This window comes from Anolis carolinensis, unplaced genomic scaffold (assembly GCF_035594765.1).
Source record: "Anolis carolinensis isolate JA03-04 unplaced genomic scaffold, rAnoCar3.1.pri scaffold_9, whole genome shotgun sequence".
Lineage (NCBI taxonomy): Eukaryota > Metazoa > Chordata > Lepidosauria > Squamata > Dactyloidae > Anolis > Anolis carolinensis.
Window position 1 is genome coordinate 28419371 of NW_026943820.1, and position 22740 is coordinate 28442110.

Below are 22740 nucleotides of genomic sequence, written 5' to 3' on the forward strand. Positions count from 1 at the left end.
AGGGAAAGGCCTTTAGGGTTGAACCTGCAATATCATTAATATATTATTGAGCCATGGTAATTAATAATAATAATAAAATAATAATAATACAATCAAATAATAACATCTTGGGAGTTGTTTTGCCTTTTGCCTCCTCTACCTGAGTCCTGGTGCCCCCCTAAACTACAAATCCCAGCCTCCCATACAACTCTGTAACTAAAGTGCACCTCTCTGCAATTCAATGCTAATATAGATTTGGAGGTATAATTTCCCAAGGCCTTCCACCTCCTCTGCCCAACTACAGCTCCCAGAATTCCATAACAATCTTCTATGGAAGTTCGAGTGCAGGTCACACCGCATGGCACCCTATCGGAGAACGATGGGACCACAAAAAACTACAGATCCCAACGGCCCACAGCACAGTGCTACAGTAATTGGAAGTGGTGCCAAAGCAACACGACTTCATTGCACCGTTATATTGGACTGTCATTGGCATGATTCGGTAGAGAAGGCCTTGCAAAACTGCAACTCCCAGGATCCCACAACGTAGACAGGCATGGTTTTGCAACTCCCAGGATCCCACAACATAGACAGGCCCGGGGCTGTGGCGCAGACGGGAGAGCAATGAGTCACTGACCAGGAGGTCATAAGTTCGAGGCCCGCTCGGAGCTATGTTTGTTTGTCTTTGTCCTGTGTTAAAAAGGCATTGAATGTTTGCCTAATATGTGTAATGTGATCCGCCCCGAGTCCCCTTCGGGGTGAGAAAGAAGGGCGGAATATAAATACTGTAGATAAATAAATAAATAAATAATTTTGCTGCCTAGGTGTTCCATGACACAGGAGACATGGTGGGATGGTGTCTTCCTGGCCCCATTATTCACTTCATATCATTTTCAATGATATGCATTTGTTAAATTTGTTTAAGAACTAGCTTGTGCAATTGGCGATGCCCAGGTTAGGGGATGCGCAAGGCCATTTAGTAGAAAAAAGTAACTCGTTGCTTTTGTTTGGAATGAATGCTCCCGTTAGGAAATGCAGAAGTATGTGGGTGAACTACAACTCCCAAAATGGTGGGTCAGTGGCCCCCAGATCCCGCCTGGATTTATTTCTTTTAATTGGTTTATATATATATATTTATATATATATATACATTTAATTTTTTTTTCCGTGTCAGGAGCAACCGGAGTTGCTTCTGGAGTGAGAGAATTGGCCGTCTGCAAGTACGTTGCCCAGGGGACGCCCGGATGTTTTGACCATCCTTGTGGGAGGCTTCTCTCATGTCCCCGCATGGAGCTGGAGCTGATAGAGGGAGCTCATCCACACTCTCCCCAGGTGGGATTCGAACCTGGCAGCTTTCAGGTCAGCAACCCAACCTTCAAGTCACTTAGTCCACTACGCCATCTGGGGGCTCCATTTATTTAAATAAATGAAAGTGTATATATATTAATATTAAGAACGAGCCCTTTCCATATTCACACGCAATAACATGCTATGCTAGTTTTATATATATGTATATGTGTGTGTGTGTATATATATATACACATATATATCCATATATATAAAAGAGTGATGGTATCACGGCGACCCACAAAACAACAAAACTACAGGCCCCCCAACCTCGAAATTTGACAACACAACCCATCATCCACGCCTCTAGGTTGATACAACAAAAAGAAAAGAAAAATAAAGTCCTAATTAGAGAGAGAGGAATAATTGCTTTTATCCAATTGCTGCCAGTTAGAAGGCTAAGCTCCTCCAACTTGGTCTCCTAGCAACCCAATAAAAAACAATAAACACTAAAAAAAATTAATACAATAAAATACTATAATAACAGAAAATAACTAAAAATACTACAAGAAAATATAATAAATAAAAATATAACTTACAATAAAATTAATAAAAAAATGCAAAGAACGTCAAATAAAAATTACACAAGAATTTTTAACCAATACCACCACCACTTTGCCACAGCAACGCGTGGCCGGGCACAGCTAGTACAATATAATTTACAATAATATATAATAATTATAACATATTGTATATACATATAATATTCATAATATTATATTGTAATACGATATAATACTAATACAATATAATATTAATTATATATTATATTTTACATGTAATATTACTAATAATATTACAATATATTGATACAGTACAATATATTAATTTATTACCAGTATTGTACTATGCTAATAATATATTATTGTATGTAAATTTAATTTGTAAGTCGCTCTGAGTCCCCTTCAGGGTGAGAAGGGCGGCATATAAATGTAGCAAATAAATAAATAAAATCTGTTATGTAGTCCTTTCCCAGGCTTGAAAAACCAGAGCAGGCCATAAAACCCTTATCATTTAGATTATCTCCCACCCCCCATTGCTCTGACGGGATGTGGAGAGTTCAGCTGTTATGAGTGCTGGGCTTTCACATCCTGACACCTTTATTGTGTGTTTAGATAGATATTGAAAATTTTATAAGGGTTGTGCGCTGTCACACCCACGTTGCTTTTTAAAAAAATTTTTTATTAGTTTTCTTAAAATACATCAAATACATCAGTACCTTCCATTCTCATATTTTTCACACTTAATTCATTGCATCAACTATATATCAACTTCAATTTACATTCTTTCCAAAATACAATATCTTCTTGTGGAGGTAATTTCCCATCTACTTCTTTTAAACCCTTCTCAACGAATTTTCCCCAAACCTCGTCAAAGTCATTTTCCTTCCATACCCCTTTCCTAACTCTTAACCTACATATCAACTGATCATTTATTGCTAATTTCTATAGTTCTTTATACCATTCTTCTATTTGTATGTTTATTCTACCTTTCCAGTTCCTTGCTATCAACAATCTTGCTGCAGTTAACATATTATTTATTGCATTGTTCTCTTTTTTTTTCCTTTCAAATTCTTGACATTATATAATGACAACAATGCAATATCAGCACTTTTTTCTATCTTCTTCTCCATTATGGCTTCTATTTCTCTAAATACCTTCCCCCAAAATACATTTACATATTTACATTGCCACCACATATGTATATATGTTCCCACCTCCTGGCAACTTCTACAACATTTTTTTGTGGCATTTTTATTGATGTTTGCTACCTTTTCTGGATTTAGAAACCTGTTTCCTATGGCAGTTTAGACTCGTATCATCTGCTTCAAAGCAGATAATCTGGATTAAGGAACCTGGATTTTGTGACAGTTTAGACCAGTGGTTCCCAAACTTATTTGGTCTACCGCCCCCTTTCCAGAAAAAAAATATTACTCAACGCCCCCTGGAAATTAATTATTTAAAATTTTTAATAGCAATTAAACAGAAAGACATATGTACAGTAGAGTCTCACTTATTCAAGCCTCGCTTATCCAAGCTTCTGGATTATCCAAGCCATTTTTGTAGTCAATGTTTTCAATATATCGTGATATTTTGGTGCTAAATTCGTAAATACAGTAATTACAACATAACATTACTGCGTATTGAACTACTTCTTCTGTCCAATTTGTTGTATAACATGAAGTTTTGGTGCTTAATTTGTAAAATCATAACCTAATTTGATGTTTAATAGGCTTTTCCTTAATCCCTTCTTATTATCCAAGATATTCGCTTATCCAAGCTTCTGCCGGCCCGTTTACGTTGGATAAGTGAGACTCTACTGTATTAATGTTTCAACCGTTTTCGTAAAATATTGTAAAGAAAGGTGTAAATTAGAAACATTGAAGTTTGAAATTATGGAACTATTTTTTGAACCCAGAATAGAAAGGTAATACATAAAAAGTTAAAACATTCAAATGCACCTGTGGCCATCACCGCCCCCCTGGATTGCTGCAGCGCCCACCAGGGGGCAGTAGCGCCCACTTTGGGAATCACTGGTCTAAACTGTCATAGAAAACAGGTTTCCGGATCTAGATTATCTGCCTTGAAATGGATGATATGAGTCTAAACCAGGCCTGGGCCAACTTCGGCCCTCCAGGTGTTTTTGACTTCTCCCACAATTCCTAACACTTCCTCCAGCTAGGTCTTACTTTCAGGGGATGTCTTATATTTGGCCAGTCACCAAAATCTCTGCTAGGTCTTATTTTATGGGGGTGTCTTATTTTCAGGGAAACACAGTAGTCCTATTGGAGTATTAGACATCAAAACCATGTCATCCGCGTATAGAAAAGTATGTGTCTGTTACCAATTTTTGGCATGTGGACCTCGGAGCTGCTGAGGTGGTCTGGCAGGTCATTCATATAAAGGTTGAAAAGTAAAGGGGCCAATAAACCTCCTTGTCTTACACCTTTGCAGGAATCTATTCTCTTTGTCAAGGCACCACTGATTCCCGTTCCGACCTGGATATGGTTGTTGGAGTAAAAACTTTTGATCAGGAGTAGTAATCTACGTTCTATTCCATGTACTGTTATTTTTTTCCAGAGGAGCTCTTGGTTGATGCTCGGTATAGGGTTTCTCCCCAGTGTGAACCCTTTCATGTTAATGTAGACCTGAACTACGAATGAAGCTCTTTCCACACTCCGGGCATGTATAGGGTTTCTTCCCAGTGTCGAGTCCTTTGATGTCTACGTAGACTTCCAATCTGGGAAAAGCTCTTTCCACACTCCGGGCATGTATAGGCTTTTTCCCCAGTGTGAGTCCTTTGATGTCTACGTAGACTTGCAGCCTGGGCAAAGCTCTGACCACACTCCAGGCATGTATAGGGTTTCTCCCCAGTGTGAGTCTTCTGATGTGAACGTAGACCTGAACTGTGAGTGAAGCTCTTTCCACACTCCAGGCATGTATAGGATTTCTCCCCAGAGTGAGTAATTTGATGTGAATGTAGACCTGAACTATGAGAGAAACTCTGTCCACAGTCTGGGCATGTATATGGTTTCTCCCCAGTGTGGGTCCTTTGATGTGAACGTAGACCTGCACTCTGAGTGAAGCTCTGTCCACACTCCAGGCATATATAGGGTTTCTCCCCAGTGTGAGTCCTTTGATGTGAAAGTAGACCTGAACTATGAGTAAAGCTCATTCCACACTCCAGGCATGTATAGGATTTCTCCCCAGTGTGAGTCCTTTGATGTGAACATAGACCTGAGCTATGAGTGAAGCTCTTTCCACACTCGAAGCATGTATAGGGTTTCTCCCCAGTATGAATCCTTTGATGTGAACGTAGACTAGAACTATTACTGCAACTCTGTCCACACTCCAGGCATTTATAGGGTTTCTCCCCAGTGTGAGTCTTCTGATGTGAACATAGACCTGAGCTATGAGTGAAGCTCTTTCCACACTCTAGGCATGTATAGGGTTTCTCCCCAGTATGAATCCTTTGATGTGAACGTAGACCTGCACTCTGAATGAAAGTCTTTCCACACTCCAGGCATGTATAGGGTTTCTCCCCAGTGTGAGTCCTCTGATGTGAACGTAGACTTGAATTATGAAAGAAGCTCTGTCCACACTCCAGGCATGTATAGGGTTTCTCCCCAGTGTGAGTCCTTTGATGTGAACGTAGACTTGAATTATGAGAGAAGCTCTGTCCACACTCCAGGCATGTATAGGGTTTCTCCCCAGTGTGACTTCTTAGATGTGAACGTAGGCCCGAACTATCAATGAAACCCTTTCCACACTCCAAGCATGTATAAGGTTTCTCCCCAGTGTGGGTCCTTTGATGTGAACGTAGTCTTGTACTCTGAGTGAAGCTCTGTCCACACTCCTGGCATGTATAGGGTTTCTCCCCAGTGTGAGTCCTCTGATGTAAACATAGACTTGAATTATGAGAGAAGCTCTGTCCACACTCCAGGCATGTATAGGGTTTCTCCCCAGTGTGAATCCTCTGATGTGAACGTAGATTTGAATTACGAAAGAAGCTCTGTCCACATTCCAGGCATGTATAGGGTTTCTCCCCAGTGTGAGTCCTTTGATGTTTGTGTAGACTTCCATTCTCAGTAAAGTGCTGCCCACACTCCAGGCATGTATAGAGTTTCTCCCCAGTGTGAGTCCTCTGATGTGAACGTAGATTTGAATTACGAATGAACCTCTGTCCACACTCCAGGCATGTGTAGGGTTTCTCCCCAGTGTGAGTTCTCTGATGTGAACGTAGACTTGTACTCTGAGTGAAGCTCTTTCCACACTCCAGGCATGTATAGGGTTTCTCCCCAGTGTGAGTCTTCTGATGTAAACGTAGAACTGAACTGTGAGTGAAGCTCTTTCCACACTCTAGGCATGTATAGGGTTTCTCCCCAGTGTGACTTCTTTGATGTGAACGTAGGCCAGAATTACGAATGAAACCCTTTCCACACTCCAAGCATGTATAAGGTTTCTCCCCAGTGTGGGTCCTTTCATGTGAACGTAGACTTGCACTCTGAGAGAAGCTCTGTCCACACTCCTGGCATGTATAGGGTTTCTCCCCAGTGTGAGTCCTCTGATGTGAACGTAGACCTGAAATGTGAGTGAAGCTCTTTCCACACTCCAGGCATGTATAGGGTTTCTCCCCAGTGTGACTTCTTTGATGTGAACGTAGGCCAGAATTACGAATGAAACCCTTTCCACATTCCAAGCATGTATACGGTTTCTCCCCAGTGTGGGTCCTTTGATGTGAACGTAGACCTGTACTCTGAGTGAAGCTCTGTCCACACTCCAGGCATGTATAGGGTTTCTCCCCAGTGTGAGTCCTTTGATGTCTATGCAAATCTCCACTACGAGTGAAGCCGTGTCCACACTCCAGGCATGTATACGGTTTCCCCCCTCCAAGGGGTGGCTCCTCATTTCCCTGGTCAAGAAAGAAGCAAAAGATCAAGAATGAAAGCGGGAAACCTTCTTTACTTCCACTATTTCCCCCCTTTCCCTCCCTAGGTCATGTTGGAAATGGGAATACCAAGAAATAATAATAATAATAATAATCAGAATCAGAAAAAGAAAACTACACTACAAACTAGAGCGGACAGCTGACACAACAAAACATTGCATGGAAAGTTCTTTGACAAAATTGAAGGAAAAGCTGATAAGCTGATGGCTCACGAATGGGACCCTGAAGAAGGAGACAGAAGGCCTGATCCTTGCAGCCCAGGAGTAAGCCATCAGAACAAAGGCAATTAAGGCCAAGATCGAAAAATCAGCTGATGACTCAAAATGCAGACTGTGAACTGCAAAGACTCTGGCAGAAACCAGTATAGGTGGTCCCGGTGGTGATGGGCACACTGGGTGCCTTGCCAAAAGATCTCAGCTGGCATTTGGAAACAAAAGGCATTGACAAAATTACGATCTGCCTACTGCAAAAGGCCACTCAACTGGGAACTGCGCGCATCATCCGAAAATACATCACACAGTCCCAAACTCTTGGGAAGTGTTCGACTTGTGATTTTGTGATACGAAATCCAGCATGTCTATCTTGTTTGCTGTGTCATACAATAATAATTTTATTTTTATATGCCGCCTCCATCTCCCCAATGGGGACTCAGAGCGGCTCACACGAGGACAAGCCCAATACAAATCACATAACATCATAAAATCAAACAGTTAAAACAACAAGCATCACATTTAAAAACAAATTAAACAGGCCATAGTTTAAAAACATAATTAAGAGCAGGAAATATACACAATCATGCACAGCATTAAAAAGGTCCAGTATGGACATAAATGGACACAAAAATCAAACTGTTAAAAAGAGTGTCTATATCAAAATAGAACATACATCAAATAGACAAAGCAGGAAGGGAAGATAAATATGGGATGAAATTCAAACTATAACATGACAGGGAAAATGTCGATGTGGGTAAGGGCCAGGATAGAAAGGCAGACGTCAGGGTCTCACTTGCACACCCAGCAACCAGCAAAGGCAAGAACTGGTTATTTAAAAAGAAGGGAATGAATCCAGAAAGAAAGAAAAAAAGGAGGGAGAAAAGGATTTATGACAAAAGGAAGACAAGGGAACTCCTCCCAATATTGGAGCATCATACTGATTTCATTGGGTGCAACTGAAATGTGGCCAAAGGAACGGAAGGCATATTTCTCCAAAAATTTACTAAGATTTGTCAATATTTCTGCCAATATTTTATGAACATTTATGCAAACATCTTTATGATTCAGCGTGTGGTCAAAGGCATTCATGGCCGGGATCACAGGGATGTTGCGTGTTTTCCAGGCTGTCTGGCCTTGTTCCAGAAGCATTCTCTCCTGGCGTTTCAGCCACATCTATGGCAGGCATCCTCAGAGGTTGTGAGGGATATGGAAAAATTAAGCAAGGAAGGTTTATATATCTGCGGACGGTCCAGAGTGGGGAAAGAACTCCTGTCTGTTGGAGGCCAGTGTGAAGGTTGTAATTCTTCACCTTCATCCCTTATTATCCAACATGTTTGCTTATCCAAGGTTCTGCTGGTCTGTTTATGTTGGATAAGCGAGATTCTACTGTACTATCAAAGGATTCCCCCAGGCAGGGAGCAGCCGGGCTTCGAAGCTGCAAGGCCATTCCATGCTAATCAAGCTGGACAATGGCATCATTCCCACTTGCCCCCAACAGAAAAGAGTTCTTTCTCCCATCATTCCACAGATCTATAAACCCCACTTGCCTCATTTCCAACAGACCCCACAACCTCTGAGGGTGCCTGCCATAGATGCAGGCGAAACATCAGGAGAGAGTGCTTCTGGAACATGGCCAGCCAGCCCTTAAAACTCGCAGCCCCCCATTTTATGCCTATTTCTGAGGGACATTTTCCTTTATTTAGACCAGATCTTGACAAAGAATAAGGCGGAAACTCAACCTGGTCAGGACGAGATCCGAGGCCCCCTTGCATCTCTCTTCCGGAAGTGACGACAGCGCCGGAAGGGGCTGGGCGTGATGTGATTGGCGCTAAATCCAACCGAGCCTCGGAACAAACGCTCCGCGCATGCGTCGCCTTTCCCGCTCGACTACTTCTCTGCCGCCTATGCTTTAACCAATGACCACGCGCCGCTCCTGATTGGCAGGACAGCCGGCGAATGGGAGGCTCGGTGTAGGGAGCTTGGGCGGGGCGAAGCAAATAAGCGGCTGGGAGAAAATATAATACAGAGGCGCAGTTTCCGGCTCTGTCCTCAGGATGGCAGCAGAGAGGCGCCTCCAGGGCTCAAGGGCGCGCTTCTCCGTTTGGCCCCTTGATGGCAGCAAAGGGCCATCACATCAGCATATCAAGGCAAGTGCAATATTCTTTTGTCCACGAGAGGGCACCAAAGGGAATGACTGTTAGGGCTTAACCTGCAATATCATTGATATATCATTGATCCATGGCAATTAATATTAATACTACTATTAATAATATCCTGGGAGCTGCAGTTTGGCATGGCCTTTTCCTCCTCTGCCTGAGAGTGCTGTAGCTTCTCCAAACTACAACTCCCAGCCCCCTATACAATTCTAACTAAAGGGCATCTCTGCCGCAGCTCAATGCTATGGGAGCCTGGGAGGTGCAGTTTCCCAAGGCCTTTGACCTCCTCTGCCAAACTACAGCTCCCAGGAAAAACGTCGCATTATGCCGTGGGTCCCAGGTAGCAATAGAAAACTCTCTGAACTAACGCCCAGCTATATTGTGGGATCCTGGGAGTTGTAGTTTGTCATGGCACCAGCACTATCTGGTTGGGACGCTTGTGAAACTAGACGTCCCAAGGATTCCATGGCAAAACTCTGTTTTCCAAGGCTGTGGGCCAGGCTGGATTTATTTATTTTAATTGGTTTATTTATTATTTATTTAGAGCATTTATATTCTGCCCTTCTTTCTCACCCCGAAGGGGACTCAGGGCGGATCACATTACACATATAAGGCAAACATTCAATGCCTTTTATCATAGAACAAAGACAAGACAAACACAGGCTCCGAGCGGGCCTCGAACTCATGACCTCCTGGTCAGAGTGATTCATTGCAGTTAATTGCAGCTGGCTTGCTCTCCCGCCTGCGCCACAGCCCGGGCCTATTTATTTTTATTTATTTGTATATATTTATTTATTTAAATAAATGAAAGTGTATCTATATTAATATTAAGAACTAGCGTCTGTACTTGGCGATGCCTGGGAGAGGGGGTGCACATGGCTATTTCGGTAGGAAAAAGTCAGTCTCTGCTTTTGTTTGGAATGAATGCTCCCATTAGGAAATGCAGAAGTATGTGGGTGGACTACAACTCCCAAAATGGTGGGTCAGTGGCCCCCAGATCCTGCCTGTTTTCAGAGTTGGCCACGGTGCGTCCATGTGCCACGTTTGGTCCAGATCCATCTTTGTTTGGGTTCTCAGTGCTCTCTGGGTGCAGGCGAACTACAACTCCCACCAACCAAAGCCCATTCTCCCAAATGTGTTCAGTGTTTTCGCTTGGTTGTGGGGGTTCTGTGTGCCAGGCCTGGTGTCAGATCTTGAGAGCTATAGGACTCAATGCAGGCTCACACAGGCAGTTCCGTGGAAACGCTTTATTGAAGTCCTTCTTTTCAAGTTGAAAACAAAGCTAGAACTAACGTATTCCTGCCAAACCCCAAGAATATCCACCTCCTTCCTCCCCTCTTTCCATATTCACAGGTATCTGTTATGTAGTCCTTTCCCAGGCTTGAAAAACCAGAGCAGGCCATAAAACCCTTATCATTTAGATCAGGGGTCCTCAAACTTTTAAAGCATAGGGCCAGTCCACAATCCTTCAGACTGTTGAGGGGCCGAATGATCATTTCAAGAAAAAAAATGAACAAATTCCTATGCACACTGCATATGTCTTATTTGTAGTGCAAAAACAACAACAAACAAAGAAAAATACAATATTTAAAAATAAAAACAATTTTAACCAACTCAAACCGATCAGGATTTCAATGGGAAGTGTGGACCTGCTTTTGGCCAACAAGATAGTCAAATTAATTAGGATTATTGTTGTGTGCCTTCAAGTCATTTCAGATTTTGGGTGAGCCTGTCAAAAATTTATTTATTTATTTATTATTTACTAAATTTATATCCTGTCCTTCTCACCCCGAAGGGGACTCAGAGCAGTTTACAATTTATATCTACAGTATATACAATATATTATATTATTAACATAGAACAATATTAGCATTATATATTACTATATTAAATTATACTACTATATTGTAATATTATTAGTAATATTACATGTAATATATAGTATATAATTAATATTATTATATGGTATTATTATTAGTATTACATTGTATTACATTATAATATTTCTATCAATATTATATGTATATACAATATGATATTATTAAAACTGATATAAAAATATTATATTATAAAACTGAGGGCAGTGGCCAGGTAAATGACCTTGGAGGGCCGCATTCAGCCCCCGGGCCTTAGTTTGGGGACCCCTGATTTAGATTATCTCCCACCCCCCATTGCTCTGATGGGATGTGGAGAATTCAGCTGTTATGAGTGCTGGGCTTTCACATCCTGACACCTTTATTGTGTGGATAGATAGATATTGAAAATTTTATAAGGGGTTGTGCACTATCACACCTACGTTGCTTTACATGTCTTTTTAAAAAAATTATTTTATTAGTTTTCTTAAAATACATCAAATACATCAGTACCTTCCATTCTCTTATATGTCACAATTAATTCACTGCATATATATATCTTGTATACATATCTTGTATGCTGTTTTGTTCACCTCTGTCCCCCCCCCCCCCGAACCACTTCAATTTACATTCTTTCCAAAATACAATATCTTCTTGTGGAGGTAATTTCCCATCTACTTCTTTTAAACCCTTCTCAACGAATTTTCCCCAAACCTCGTCAAAGTCATTTTCCTTCCATACCCTTTTCCTAACTCTTAACCTACATATCAACTGATCATTTATTGCTAATTTCTATAGTTCTTTATACCATTCTTCTATTTCTATGTTTATTCTACCTTTCCAGTTCTTTGCTATCAACAATCTTGCTGCAGTTAACATATTATTTATTGCATCCTTCTGTTTTTTCAAATTCTTGACATTATATAATGACAACAATGCAATACTTGCACTTTTTCCTATCTTCTTCTCCATTATGGCTTCTATTTCTCTAAATACCTTCCCCCAAAATACATTTACATATTTACATTGCCACCACATATGTATATATGTTCCCACCTCCTGGCAACTTCTCCAACAACTTTTTGTGGCATTTTTATTGATGTTTGCTACCTTTACTGGTGTTAAATAAGAAACCTGGATTTTGTGACAGTTTAGACCAGTGGTTCCCAAACTTATGCCAATTTTGCACTTTATTGTCCATTTCTACCGGCACATTCTGTTCTGGATTTTATGAATTAGTCTCCTGTTTTAATATTGTATGTTTTTGGTATGCTTTTTGCCGATTTTAAGGATTGTTTTATTGCTATTGATGTTTTACTGGTATAATTGTTTTATAGTCGTGCTATTGATATTGATTGCTTTATTTATTTATTTACATCACTTTTACCCCGCCTTTCTCTCCGAGGAGACTCAAAGCGGCTTACAGTAAATAGGCAAAAATTCAATGCCTAAAAACAATGTAAAAACAACTATTCATATAAAACAATCTACAAAACAAAAGTTCGTATAAAACAGGGCTTATCGGGCTAGGCCCCATGTAAGCCGCCCCGAGTCCCTTTGGGGAGATGGGGCGGGGTATAAAAATAAAGTTATTATTATTATTATTTGGCCTACTGCCCCCTTTCCAGAAAAAAATATTACTCAACACCCCCTGGAAATTAATTTTCAAATTTTTTAATAGCAATTAAACAGAAAGACATACGTATTAATGTTTCCACCTTTTTTGGTAAAATATTGTAAAGAAAGGTGTAAATTAGAAACATTGATGTTTGAAATTATGGAACTATTTTTTGAACTCAGAATAGAAAAGTAATACAAAAAATGTTAAAACATTCAAATGCACCTGTGGCCATCACCGCCCCCCTGGATTGCTGCAGCGCCCACCAGGGGGCAGTAGCACCCACTTTGGGAATCACTGGTTTAAACTGTCATAGAAAACAGGTTTCCGGATCACAATCATCTGCCTTGAAATGGTTGATGAGTCCAAACCAGGCCTGGGCCAACTTGGGCCCTCCCTCCAGGTGTTTTTGACTTCTACTCCCACAATTCCTAACACTTCCTCCAGCTACAGTAGAGTCTCACTTATCCAACACTCACTTATCCAACATTCTGGATTATCCAACACATTTTTGTAGTCAATGTTTTCAATATATCATGATATTTTGGTGCTAAATTCGTAAATACAGTAATTACTACATAGCATTAATGTGTAATGAACTACTTTTTCTGTCAAATTTGTTGTATAACATGATGTTTTGGCGCTTAATTTGTAAAATCAACCTATTTTGATGTTTAATAGGCTTTTTTCTTAATCTCTCCTTATTATCCAACATATTCACTTATCCAACATTCTGCCGGCCCATTTATGTTGGATAAGTGAGACTCTACTGTAGGTCTTACTTTCAGGGGATGTCTTATATTTGGCCAGTCACCAAAATCTCTGCTAGGTCTTATTTTATGGGGGTGTCTTATTTTCAGGGAAACACGGTAGTCCTATTGGGGTATTAGACATCAAAACCATGTCATCTGTGTATAGAAGAGTATGTATGTGTCTCTTACCAATTTTTGGCATGTGGACCTCGGAGCTGCTGAGGTGGTCTGGCAGGTCATTCATATAAAGGTTGAAAAGTAAAGGGGCCAATAAACCTCCTTGTCTTACACCTTTGCAGGAATCTATTCTCTTTGTCAAGGCACCACTGATTCCCGTTCTGACCTGGATATGGTTGTTGGAGTAGAAACTTTTGACCAGGAGTAGTAATCCACGATCTATTCATGTACTGTTATTTTTTTCCAGAGGAGCTCTCAGTTGATGCTGTCAAAGGCTGCCTTTAAGTCAATGAAAGCAACATAAAATCTGCTCTTTCTTTTTAGATGTTTATATATTAGATGGTTATTCATGAGTTATTCATGGTGGATCTTCCTGATCTGCAGCCAGCTTGTTCTTCTGATAGAATTTTATTTTCATATTCCCAATGCTCTAATTCAGAAAAAAGTACTTAGATATTGGCCACTATAGCTATTAGGCTATTTGGATTTTTTTGCACCTTTTTTTTGTAAATAGGGATAATTATTGCTAATTTCCCACCAGTAGGAATATTGGCAATGCTATTTATGTGAGTAATAGACCTGCTATTAGGGGGGCCCAGCAGTCAGGGTTGGATTTAAATAACTCTGGTGGTAAAAAGTCTTCTCAGGGAGCTTTACTGTTGTTGAGGCTTTCAATTATACTCTTTATTGTCTGTACAGTAGTCGGGGTCCAATCTGGCACCAACATGAAAAGTTAGGAAAGCTGTGTCTTGGTGAGTCTCTTTGGGGTCAAACACCCCTGTTCTCTCCAACGTTGATTCCATCTTTATGTAGGATTGAACTCTCAGAGATGCTCTTCCCACACACCTTGCGTTTATAGCAGGGGTCCTCAAACTTTGTAAGTGGAGGGCCGATTCACAGTCCCTCAGACTGTTGGGGGGCCGGACTAGGATGAAATAGTCCAAAATGAGGATTGTTGTTGTTGTGTGCCTTCAAGTCATTTCAGACTTAGGTCAACCCTAAGTCTAAAGTTTAGGACAGAGGCCAGGTCAATGACCTTGGAGGGCCTTAGTTTGGGGACCCCTGATCTAGACAATCTCATAAGACCATAGGTAAGCAAAGAGACCTCCAAAGACCATCTAGATGGTCTCATAAAACCATAGGTAAGGAAAAGGACCCTCAAAGGCCATGTACATGATCTCATAAGGCCATCAGAAGACCATAGCTAAGGAAAGGGACCCTCAAAGGCCATCTAGATGGTTTCATAAGACCATAGAGAAGGAAAGGGCCCCCCAAAGGCCCTCTAGACAATCTCATAAAACCATAGGTAAGGAAAGTGATCTCCAAAAGCCATCTAGATTGTCTCCTAAGGCCGTAGCTAAGCAAAGAGACCTTCAAAGACCATCTAGACAATCTCAAAAGACCATAGGTAAGCAAAATGATCTCCAAAGACCAGGCAGACTTAGGTCAACCCTAAGTCTAAAGTTTAGGACAGGGGCCAGGTAAGTGACCTTGGAGGGCCGCATCCGGCCCCCGGGCCTTAGTTTGGGGATCCCTGGTTTATAGGGTTCCAGTGTGAGTCTGTTGATGTGAATGCAAATGTGAACGATGAGTGAAGCTCAGTCCACACTCCAGGCACGTATAGGGTTTCTCCCCAGTGTGAATCCTTTCATGTGAACGTAGACTTGAATTATGAGAGAAGCTCTTTCCACACTCTGGGCATGTATAGGGTTTCTCCCCAGTGTGAGTCCTCTGATGTGAATGTAGACCTGCACTCTGAGTGAAGCTCTGTCCACACTCCAGGCATATATAGGGTTTCTCCCCAGTGTGAGTCCTCTGATGTGAACGTAGATTTGATTTATGAGAGAAGCTCTTTCCACACTCCAGGCATGTATAGGGCTTCTCCCCAGTGTGAGTCCTTTGATGTGAACGTAGATTTGAATTACGAAAGAAGCTCTGTCCACACTCCAGGCATGTATAGGGTTTCTCCCCAGTGTGACTTCTTTGATGTGAACGTAGGCCAGAACTATGACTGAAACCCTTTCCACACTCTATGCATATATAAGGTTTCTCCCCAGTGTGGGTCCTTTGATGTAAATGTAGCTGTCCACTCTGGGTAAAGCTCTTTCCACACTCTGGGCATGTATACGGTTTCTCCCCAGTGTGGGTCCTTTGATGTGAACGTAGACCTGTAATCTGAGTGAAGCTCTGTCCACACTCCGGGCATGTATAGGGTTTCTCCCCAGTGTGAGTCCTTTGATGTAAACGTAGACCTGTACTCTGAGTGAAGCTCTGTCCACACTCCTGGCATGTATAGGGTTTCTCCCCAGTGTGACTTCTTTGATGTAAACGTAGGCCAGAATTACGAATGAAACCCTTTCCACACTCCAAGCATGTATAAGGTTTCTCCTCAGTGTGGGTCCACTGATGTGAACATAGACTTGCACTCTGAGTGAAGCTCTGTCCACACTCCTGGCATGTATAGGGTTTCTCCCCAGTGTGGGTCCTTTGATGTCTATACAGATCTCCACTACGAGTGAAGCCGTGTCCACATTCCAGGCATGTATACAGTTTCTCCCCAGTGTGTGTCCTTTGATGTGAACGTAGACTTGCATTCTGAGTGAAGCTCTTTCCACACTCCTGGCATGTATAGGGTTTCTCCCCAGTGTGGGTCCACTGATGTGAACGTAGACCTGCACTCTGAGTGAAGTTCTGTCCACACTCCTGGCATGTATAGGGTTTCTCCCCAGTGTGAGTCTTTTGATGTCTATAGAGATCTCCACTACGAGTGAAGCCGTGTCCACACTCCAGGCATGTATAGGGTTTCTCCCCAGTGTGGGTCCTTTGATGTGAACGTAGAGCTGTACTCCAAGCGAAGCTCTGTCCACACTCCTGGCACGTATACAGTTTCTCCCCAGTGTGAATCCTTTGATGTGAACGTAGACTTGAACTCTGAGTGAAGCTCTTTCCACACTCCAGGCATGTATAGGGTTTCCCCCCAGTGTGAGTCCTTTGATGTGAACGTAGAGCTGTACTCCAAGCGAAGCTCCGTCCACACTCCTGGCATGTATACGGTTTCTCCCCAGTGTGGATCCTTTGATGTGAACGTAGACTTGCACTCTGAGTGAAGCTCTTTCCACACTCCAGGCATGTATATGGTTTCTCCCATTCAGGGGGTGGCTCCACAGAATCCTCATTTCCCTGGTCAAGAAAGAAGCAAAAGATCAAGGATGAAAGCGAGAAACCTTCTTTACCTCCACCATTTCCCCCCTTTCCCTTCCTAGGTCATGTTGGAAATGGGAATACCAATAAATAAATAATAATTTTATTTTTATATGCCGCCTCCATCTCCCCAACGGGGACTCAGAGCGGCTCACACGAGGACAAGCCCAATACAAATCACATAACATCATAAAATCAAACAGTTAAAACAACAAGCATCACATTTAAAAACAAATTAAACAGGCCATAGTTTAAAAACATAATTAAGAGCAGGAAATATACACAATCATGCACAGCATTAAAAAGGTCCAGTATGGACATAAATGGGCACAAAAATCAAACTGATAAAAAGAGTGTCTATATCAAAATAGAACATACATCAAATAGCAAAGCAGGTCGGGAAGATAAATATGGGATGGAAATCAAACTATAACATGACAGGGAAAATGTCGATGTGGGTAAGGGCCAGGATAGAAAGGCAGACGTCAGGGTCTCACTTGCACACCCAGAAACCAGCAAAGGCAAGAACTGGTTCTTTAAAAAGAAGGGAATGAATCCAGAAAGAAAGAAAAAAAGGAGGGAGAAAAGGATTTATGACAAAAGGAAGACAAGGGAACTCCTCCCAATATTAGAGCATCATACTGATTTCATTGGGTGCAACCGAAATGTGGCCAAAGGAATGGAAGGCATATTTCTGCAAATAATTACTAATATTTGTCAATATTTCTGCAAATATTTTATGAAGTTTAACTAATTTACGACCTGGAATGAGGAGGTGCCGTCAGAGTGGATGATGAAGCAGCTGCTCCCCCCTGTGGCCAGAATCAAACATCCCCTCAGAAGAAGGTTAAATTGCCTCTGCGTCTGTCTGTCTGTCTGTCTCTGATTGATGTGTTTATGGGCATTGAATGTTTGCCCTATGTGTGTATAATGTGATCCGCCCTGAGTCCCCTTCGGGGTGAGAAAGAAGGGCGGAATATAAATACTGTAAATAAATATAGCAATTACTACTGTTTTTTCTGTCAAATTTGTTGTATAACATGATGTTTTGGTGCTTAATTTGTAAAATCATAACCTAATTTGATGTTTAATAGGCTTTTCCTTAATCCCTCCTTATTATCCAAGATATTCGCTTATCCAAGGTTCTGATGGCCTGTTTAAGCTTGGATAAGTGAGACTCTACTGTACATATATTGATAATATTGTAACGTAATGCAATATAATACTAATAATAAAATATTATATTATATATATTATATATTACACTTAATATTACTAAAAATATTACAGTATTGTGGTATAGTACAATACTGCATAGTAATATATAATGGTAATATTGTGCTATGCTAATGCAGTAGAGTCTCACTTGTCCAACTTTCGCTTATCCAACGTTCTGGATTATCCAGCGCAGTCTGCCTTTTTGTTGACAATGTTTTGTAATCAATCTTTTCAATACACTGTGATGTTTTGGTGCTAAATTCGTAAATACAGGAATTACTACATAGCGTTACCGTGTATTGAACTGCTGTTTCTGTCAAATTTGTTGTAAAACATGATGTTTTGGTGCTTAATTTGTAATATCGCAACAATAGGCTTTTCCTTCATCCCTCCTTATTATCCAACATTTTTGCTTATCCCAGGTTCTGCTGGTCTGTTTATGTAGGATAAGGGAGACTCTAGTGTACTGTCAAAGGATTCCCCCAGGCAGGGAGCAGCCGGGCTTCGAAGCTGCAAGGCCATTCCATGCTAATCAAGCTGGACAATGGCATCATTCCCACTTGCCCCCAACAGAAAAGAGTTCTTTCTCCCATCATTCCACAGATCTATAAACCCCACTTGCCTAATTTCCAACAGACCCCACAACCTCTGAGGGTGCCTGCCATAGATGCAGGCGAAACGTCAGGAGAGAGTGCTTCTGGAACATGGCCAGCCAGCCCGGAAAACTCGCAGCCCCCCATTTTATGCCTATTTCTGCGGGACATTTTCCTTTATTTAGACCAGATCTTGACAAAGAATAAGGCGGAAACTCAACCTGGCCAGAACGAGATCCGAGGCACGCCTGCATCTTTTCTCCGGAAGTGACGACAGCGCCGGAAGGGGCGGGGCGTGACGTGTGGCGCTAAATCCAACCGAGCCTCGGAACAAACGCTCTGCGCATGCGTCGCCTTTCCCGCTCGACTACTTCTCTGCCGCCTATGCTTTAACCAATGGCCACGCGCCGCTCCTGATTGGCAGGACAGCCGGCGAATGGGAGGCTCGGTGTAGGGAGCTTGGGCGGGGCGAAGCAAGTAAGCGGCTAGGGGAAAATATAATAAAGAGGCGTAGTTTCCCAACCTGTCCACCGGAGGGCAGCAGAGAGGCGCCTCCAGGGCTCAACGGCGCGCTTCCCCGTTTGGCCACTTGATGGCAGCAAAGAGCAGTGAATCAGCATATCAAGGCAAGTGCAATATTCTTTCGTCCACACGAGGGCACCAAAGGGAAAGGCCATTAGGGTTTAACCTGCCATATCATTGATATATCATTGAGTCATGACAATATTAATTGTAATAATAATAATATCTGGGAGTTGTAGTTTCGCAAGGCCTTTTCCTCCTCTGCCTTTCTAAGGCTGTGGGCCAGGCTGGATTTTTTTTCTTTTATTAGCTTATTTATTATTTATTTATTTGCGACATTTATACCCCGCCATTCTCACCCTGAAAGGGGACTCAGGGCGGCTTAGAAGTTTTATGTACATACAATATATTATATTATTCACATAGCACAATATAAGCATTATCTATTACTATATTGTACTATACCACCATACTGCAATATTATTAGTAATATTACATGTAATATGTAATATACAATTATAATTGTGTATTATTATTATGATTATTATATTGCATTACATTAAAATTATTATCAATATTATATGTATATACAATATATTCTATTATTAGTATAGCATAGTATTAGTATTATATATTGTTATATTGACACAGGAGACATGGTGGGATGGTGTCTTTCTGGCCCCATTCTTCACTTCATATTATTTTCTGAACCGAAACCTCCTAATTATTATTATTATTATTATTATTATTATTATTATTATTATTATTATTTATTAGTGACATTTATATCCTGCCCTTCTCACCCCGAAGGGGACTCAGGGCATCTTACAAGTTATACAGATATACAATATATAATATTATTAGTATAGCACAATATAAGCATTATATATTATTATAGTGTACTATACGACTATATTGCAATATTATTAGTAATATTACATTTAATATAAATATACAATTATGATAGTGTATTATTATTATTACATTGTATTATATCATAATATTATTATCAATATTATATATGTATATACAAAATATAATATTAGTATAGTATAATATGAGTATTATATATTATTATATTGTTAAATTGATACAGGAGACATGGTGGAAAGATGTTTTCCTGGCCCCGCTTTCTTCCTTCTAGTCCAGAATGGCAGTTATAATTATACAAATTATTCCTTCTATTTTTTTATTCTTTCTTTCCTTCTCCTTTTCATTCTGTCTCCCTTTCCCCATTCATTTTTCTCGTCTTTGGCTTCTTTATTGTTATTTCCATTTTTCCTCCTTTGGGGGAAAATATTATATTGAGGTGTAGTTTCCCGCTCTGACCACAGGATGGCAGCAGAGAGGCGCCTCCAGGGCTTAAGGCGGCGTTTCCCTATTTGGCCACTTGATGGCAGCAAAGAGCAGCGGATCAGAAAATCACGGCAAGTGAAATATTATTTTGTCCACAAGAGGGAACCAAAGGGAAAGGCCATTAAGAATGAACCTAAAATATCATTGATCTATCATTGAGCCATGGCAATTAATAATAATAATAATGATTATGATGATGATGATACTACAGCAGGACACTATCACACAGTCCTAAACCCTTGGAAAGTGTTTGAATTGTGATTTTGTGATACCAAAACCAGCAAATATATCTCATTTTCTATGTCGTACTTTCTTTGTGTAAATAGTAATAATGATAATAATAATAATAATAATAATAATAATAATAATAATAATAATAATAATATCCTGGGAGTTGAAGTTTAGCCTTTTGCCTCCTCTGCCCAAGAGTCCTGGTGCCTCCCCAAACTACAACTCCCAGCCTCTCATACAACTCTGCAACTAAACTGCACCTATGTGCAACTCAATGCTATGCTAGACTGGGAGGTATAGTTTCCCAAGGCCTTCCGCCTCCTCTGCTCAACTACAGCTCCCAGGATTCCATAACAATCTTCCATGGAAGTTCGAATGCTTGTCACACTGCATGGCCCCCATCAGAGAGCGATGGGACCATAGAAAACTATAGATCCCAGCTACCCACAGCACAGTTCCACGGCAATTGGAAGTTGTGCCAAACATGTTGTTAACATGTGTTCATTGTATCATTACCTTGGGGTGAGTCATTGGCATGATTCGGTAGAGAAGGCCTTGCAAAACTGCAACTCCCAGGATTCCGTAGCCCTGAGCCATGGGTCCCAGGCAGCAAAGAAACACTCCCTGCATCAAAGCCATGCCTGTCTACACTGTGGGATCCTGGGAGATGCAGTTTGGTCAGGGACCAGCACTATCTGGTTTGGACCATCATAAAACTAGACCTCCCAGGGTTCGATAGTAAAGCTATATTTTCCAAGGCTGTGGACCAGGCTGGATTTATTCCTTTTATTAGGCCATTTCCAATGATAATTTGTATTAAGCTTTTCTACCGATGATGATGTTTATTTTTTGGGATTTTTCCTTCCTTTCTTCCTTTAATTCTGTATTATTCATTCCTTCCTTTCTTCTTTCCCTCCCTTCTTTCCTTCTTTATTGCTCTTTCTTGCTTTCCTCCTTTTGGGAGAAATATAATATAGAGGCGCAGTGTCCCGATAAAACCACCGGAGGGCAGCAGAGAGGCGCCTCCAGGGCTCAAGGGCGCGCTTCCCCGTTTGGCCACTTGATGGCAGCAAAGAGCAGCGGATCAGAAAATCAAGGCCAGTGCAATATTATTTCGTCCACAGGAGGGCGGCAAAGGGAAAGGCCATTAGGGCTTAACCTGCAATATCATTGATTTATTTATGTTTTTATTTACTACATTTATATCCTGCCCTTCTCACCCCAAAGGGGACTCAGAGTGGCTTACAAATTATATGTACATACAATATATTATACTATTAACACGGCACAATATTAGCATTATATATTACATTGTTCTATACCCCTATACTGTAATATTAGTAATATTACATGTAATTTAAAATATATAATTAATATTATGATATTGTATTATTAGTAGTACTATATTGTATTACATTATATTATTTATTTATTACATCACTTCTACCCCGCCCTTCTCACCCATCAGGGGACTCAGGGCGGCTTACAATATAAACATACACATCAAAAAACAGTTTTCATCAAATTTAAAAATCCATCAAGATTAAAAATTACAATAAAATTAAGAATATACATTAAATATATACATAATTATACATTTAAATATACATTTAAGGCACTTTCCATGTCCAGGTGGGGTCTGTGAGTATTATCAATGCTATGTGTATATACAATATATTATTAGCATAGCACAATAGTATATATTATTATTAGCCATGGCAAATAATAAAATAATAATAATATCCTGGAAGTTGTACTTTCCCAAGTCCTTTTGCCCCCTCTGCCAAACTCAGACAGGAATCAAATCAGGCGTCACCAAGAAGTCAAGTGTTTATTGTTATGATTATTTGTCATTGTTTTTTGTCACAGTGACATTGTCCCTTGAAACCTCCCGATCCCAAGCCATTTACATTGGAGACAGGAAACAAATAAAATAAAAAGTTAGCACCTGGAAATAAAGAAAAAAACACCCTCTGCGATTATTTTCTTCACTTTAAAAATGAATTAACTGACCTTGCCAGAGTGTTTTCTAGCACATTCTCCCAAAAGAAAAAAGGCAAAGAGGTCTCTGGAGCTG

General features: G+C 40.7%; 2 protein-coding genes across 3 annotated transcripts; both read right to left on the minus strand.

Moving 5' to 3' along the window:
- Nucleotides 1-2487: 2487 nt before the first annotated feature.
- On the minus strand, nucleotides 2488-13692 carry LOC100551637 (oocyte zinc finger protein XlCOF6). Of its 2 annotated transcripts, none has more exons than XM_016998317.2 (2): nucleotides 13555-13692; nucleotides 2488-6738 (listed from the first exon to the last, which is right to left on the minus strand). In XM_016998317.2, the coding sequence occupies exons 1-2, from the start codon at nucleotides 13603-13605 to the stop codon at nucleotides 4480-4482; spliced, it is 2310 nt and encodes a 769-aa protein (XP_016853806.1). In that variant the 5' UTR covers nucleotides 13606-13692; the 3' UTR covers nucleotides 2488-4479. The 2 variants fall into 2 exon arrangements, with proteins under 2 accessions (XP_016853806.1, XP_016853807.1); XM_016998318.2 differs by lacking the exon at nucleotides 13555-13692 and adding an exon at nucleotides 8726-8844.
- Nucleotides 10375-18914, minus strand: LOC134293630 (oocyte zinc finger protein XlCOF6-like). The gene is made up of 2 exons (XM_062961768.1): nucleotides 18776-18914; nucleotides 10375-16722 (listed from the first exon to the last, which is right to left on the minus strand). The coding sequence occupies exons 1-2, from the start codon at nucleotides 18806-18808 to the stop codon at nucleotides 15082-15084; spliced, it is 1674 nt and encodes a 557-aa protein (XP_062817838.1). The 5' UTR covers nucleotides 18809-18914; the 3' UTR covers nucleotides 10375-15081.
- Between the last annotated feature and the right edge of the window lie 3826 nt (nucleotides 18915-22740).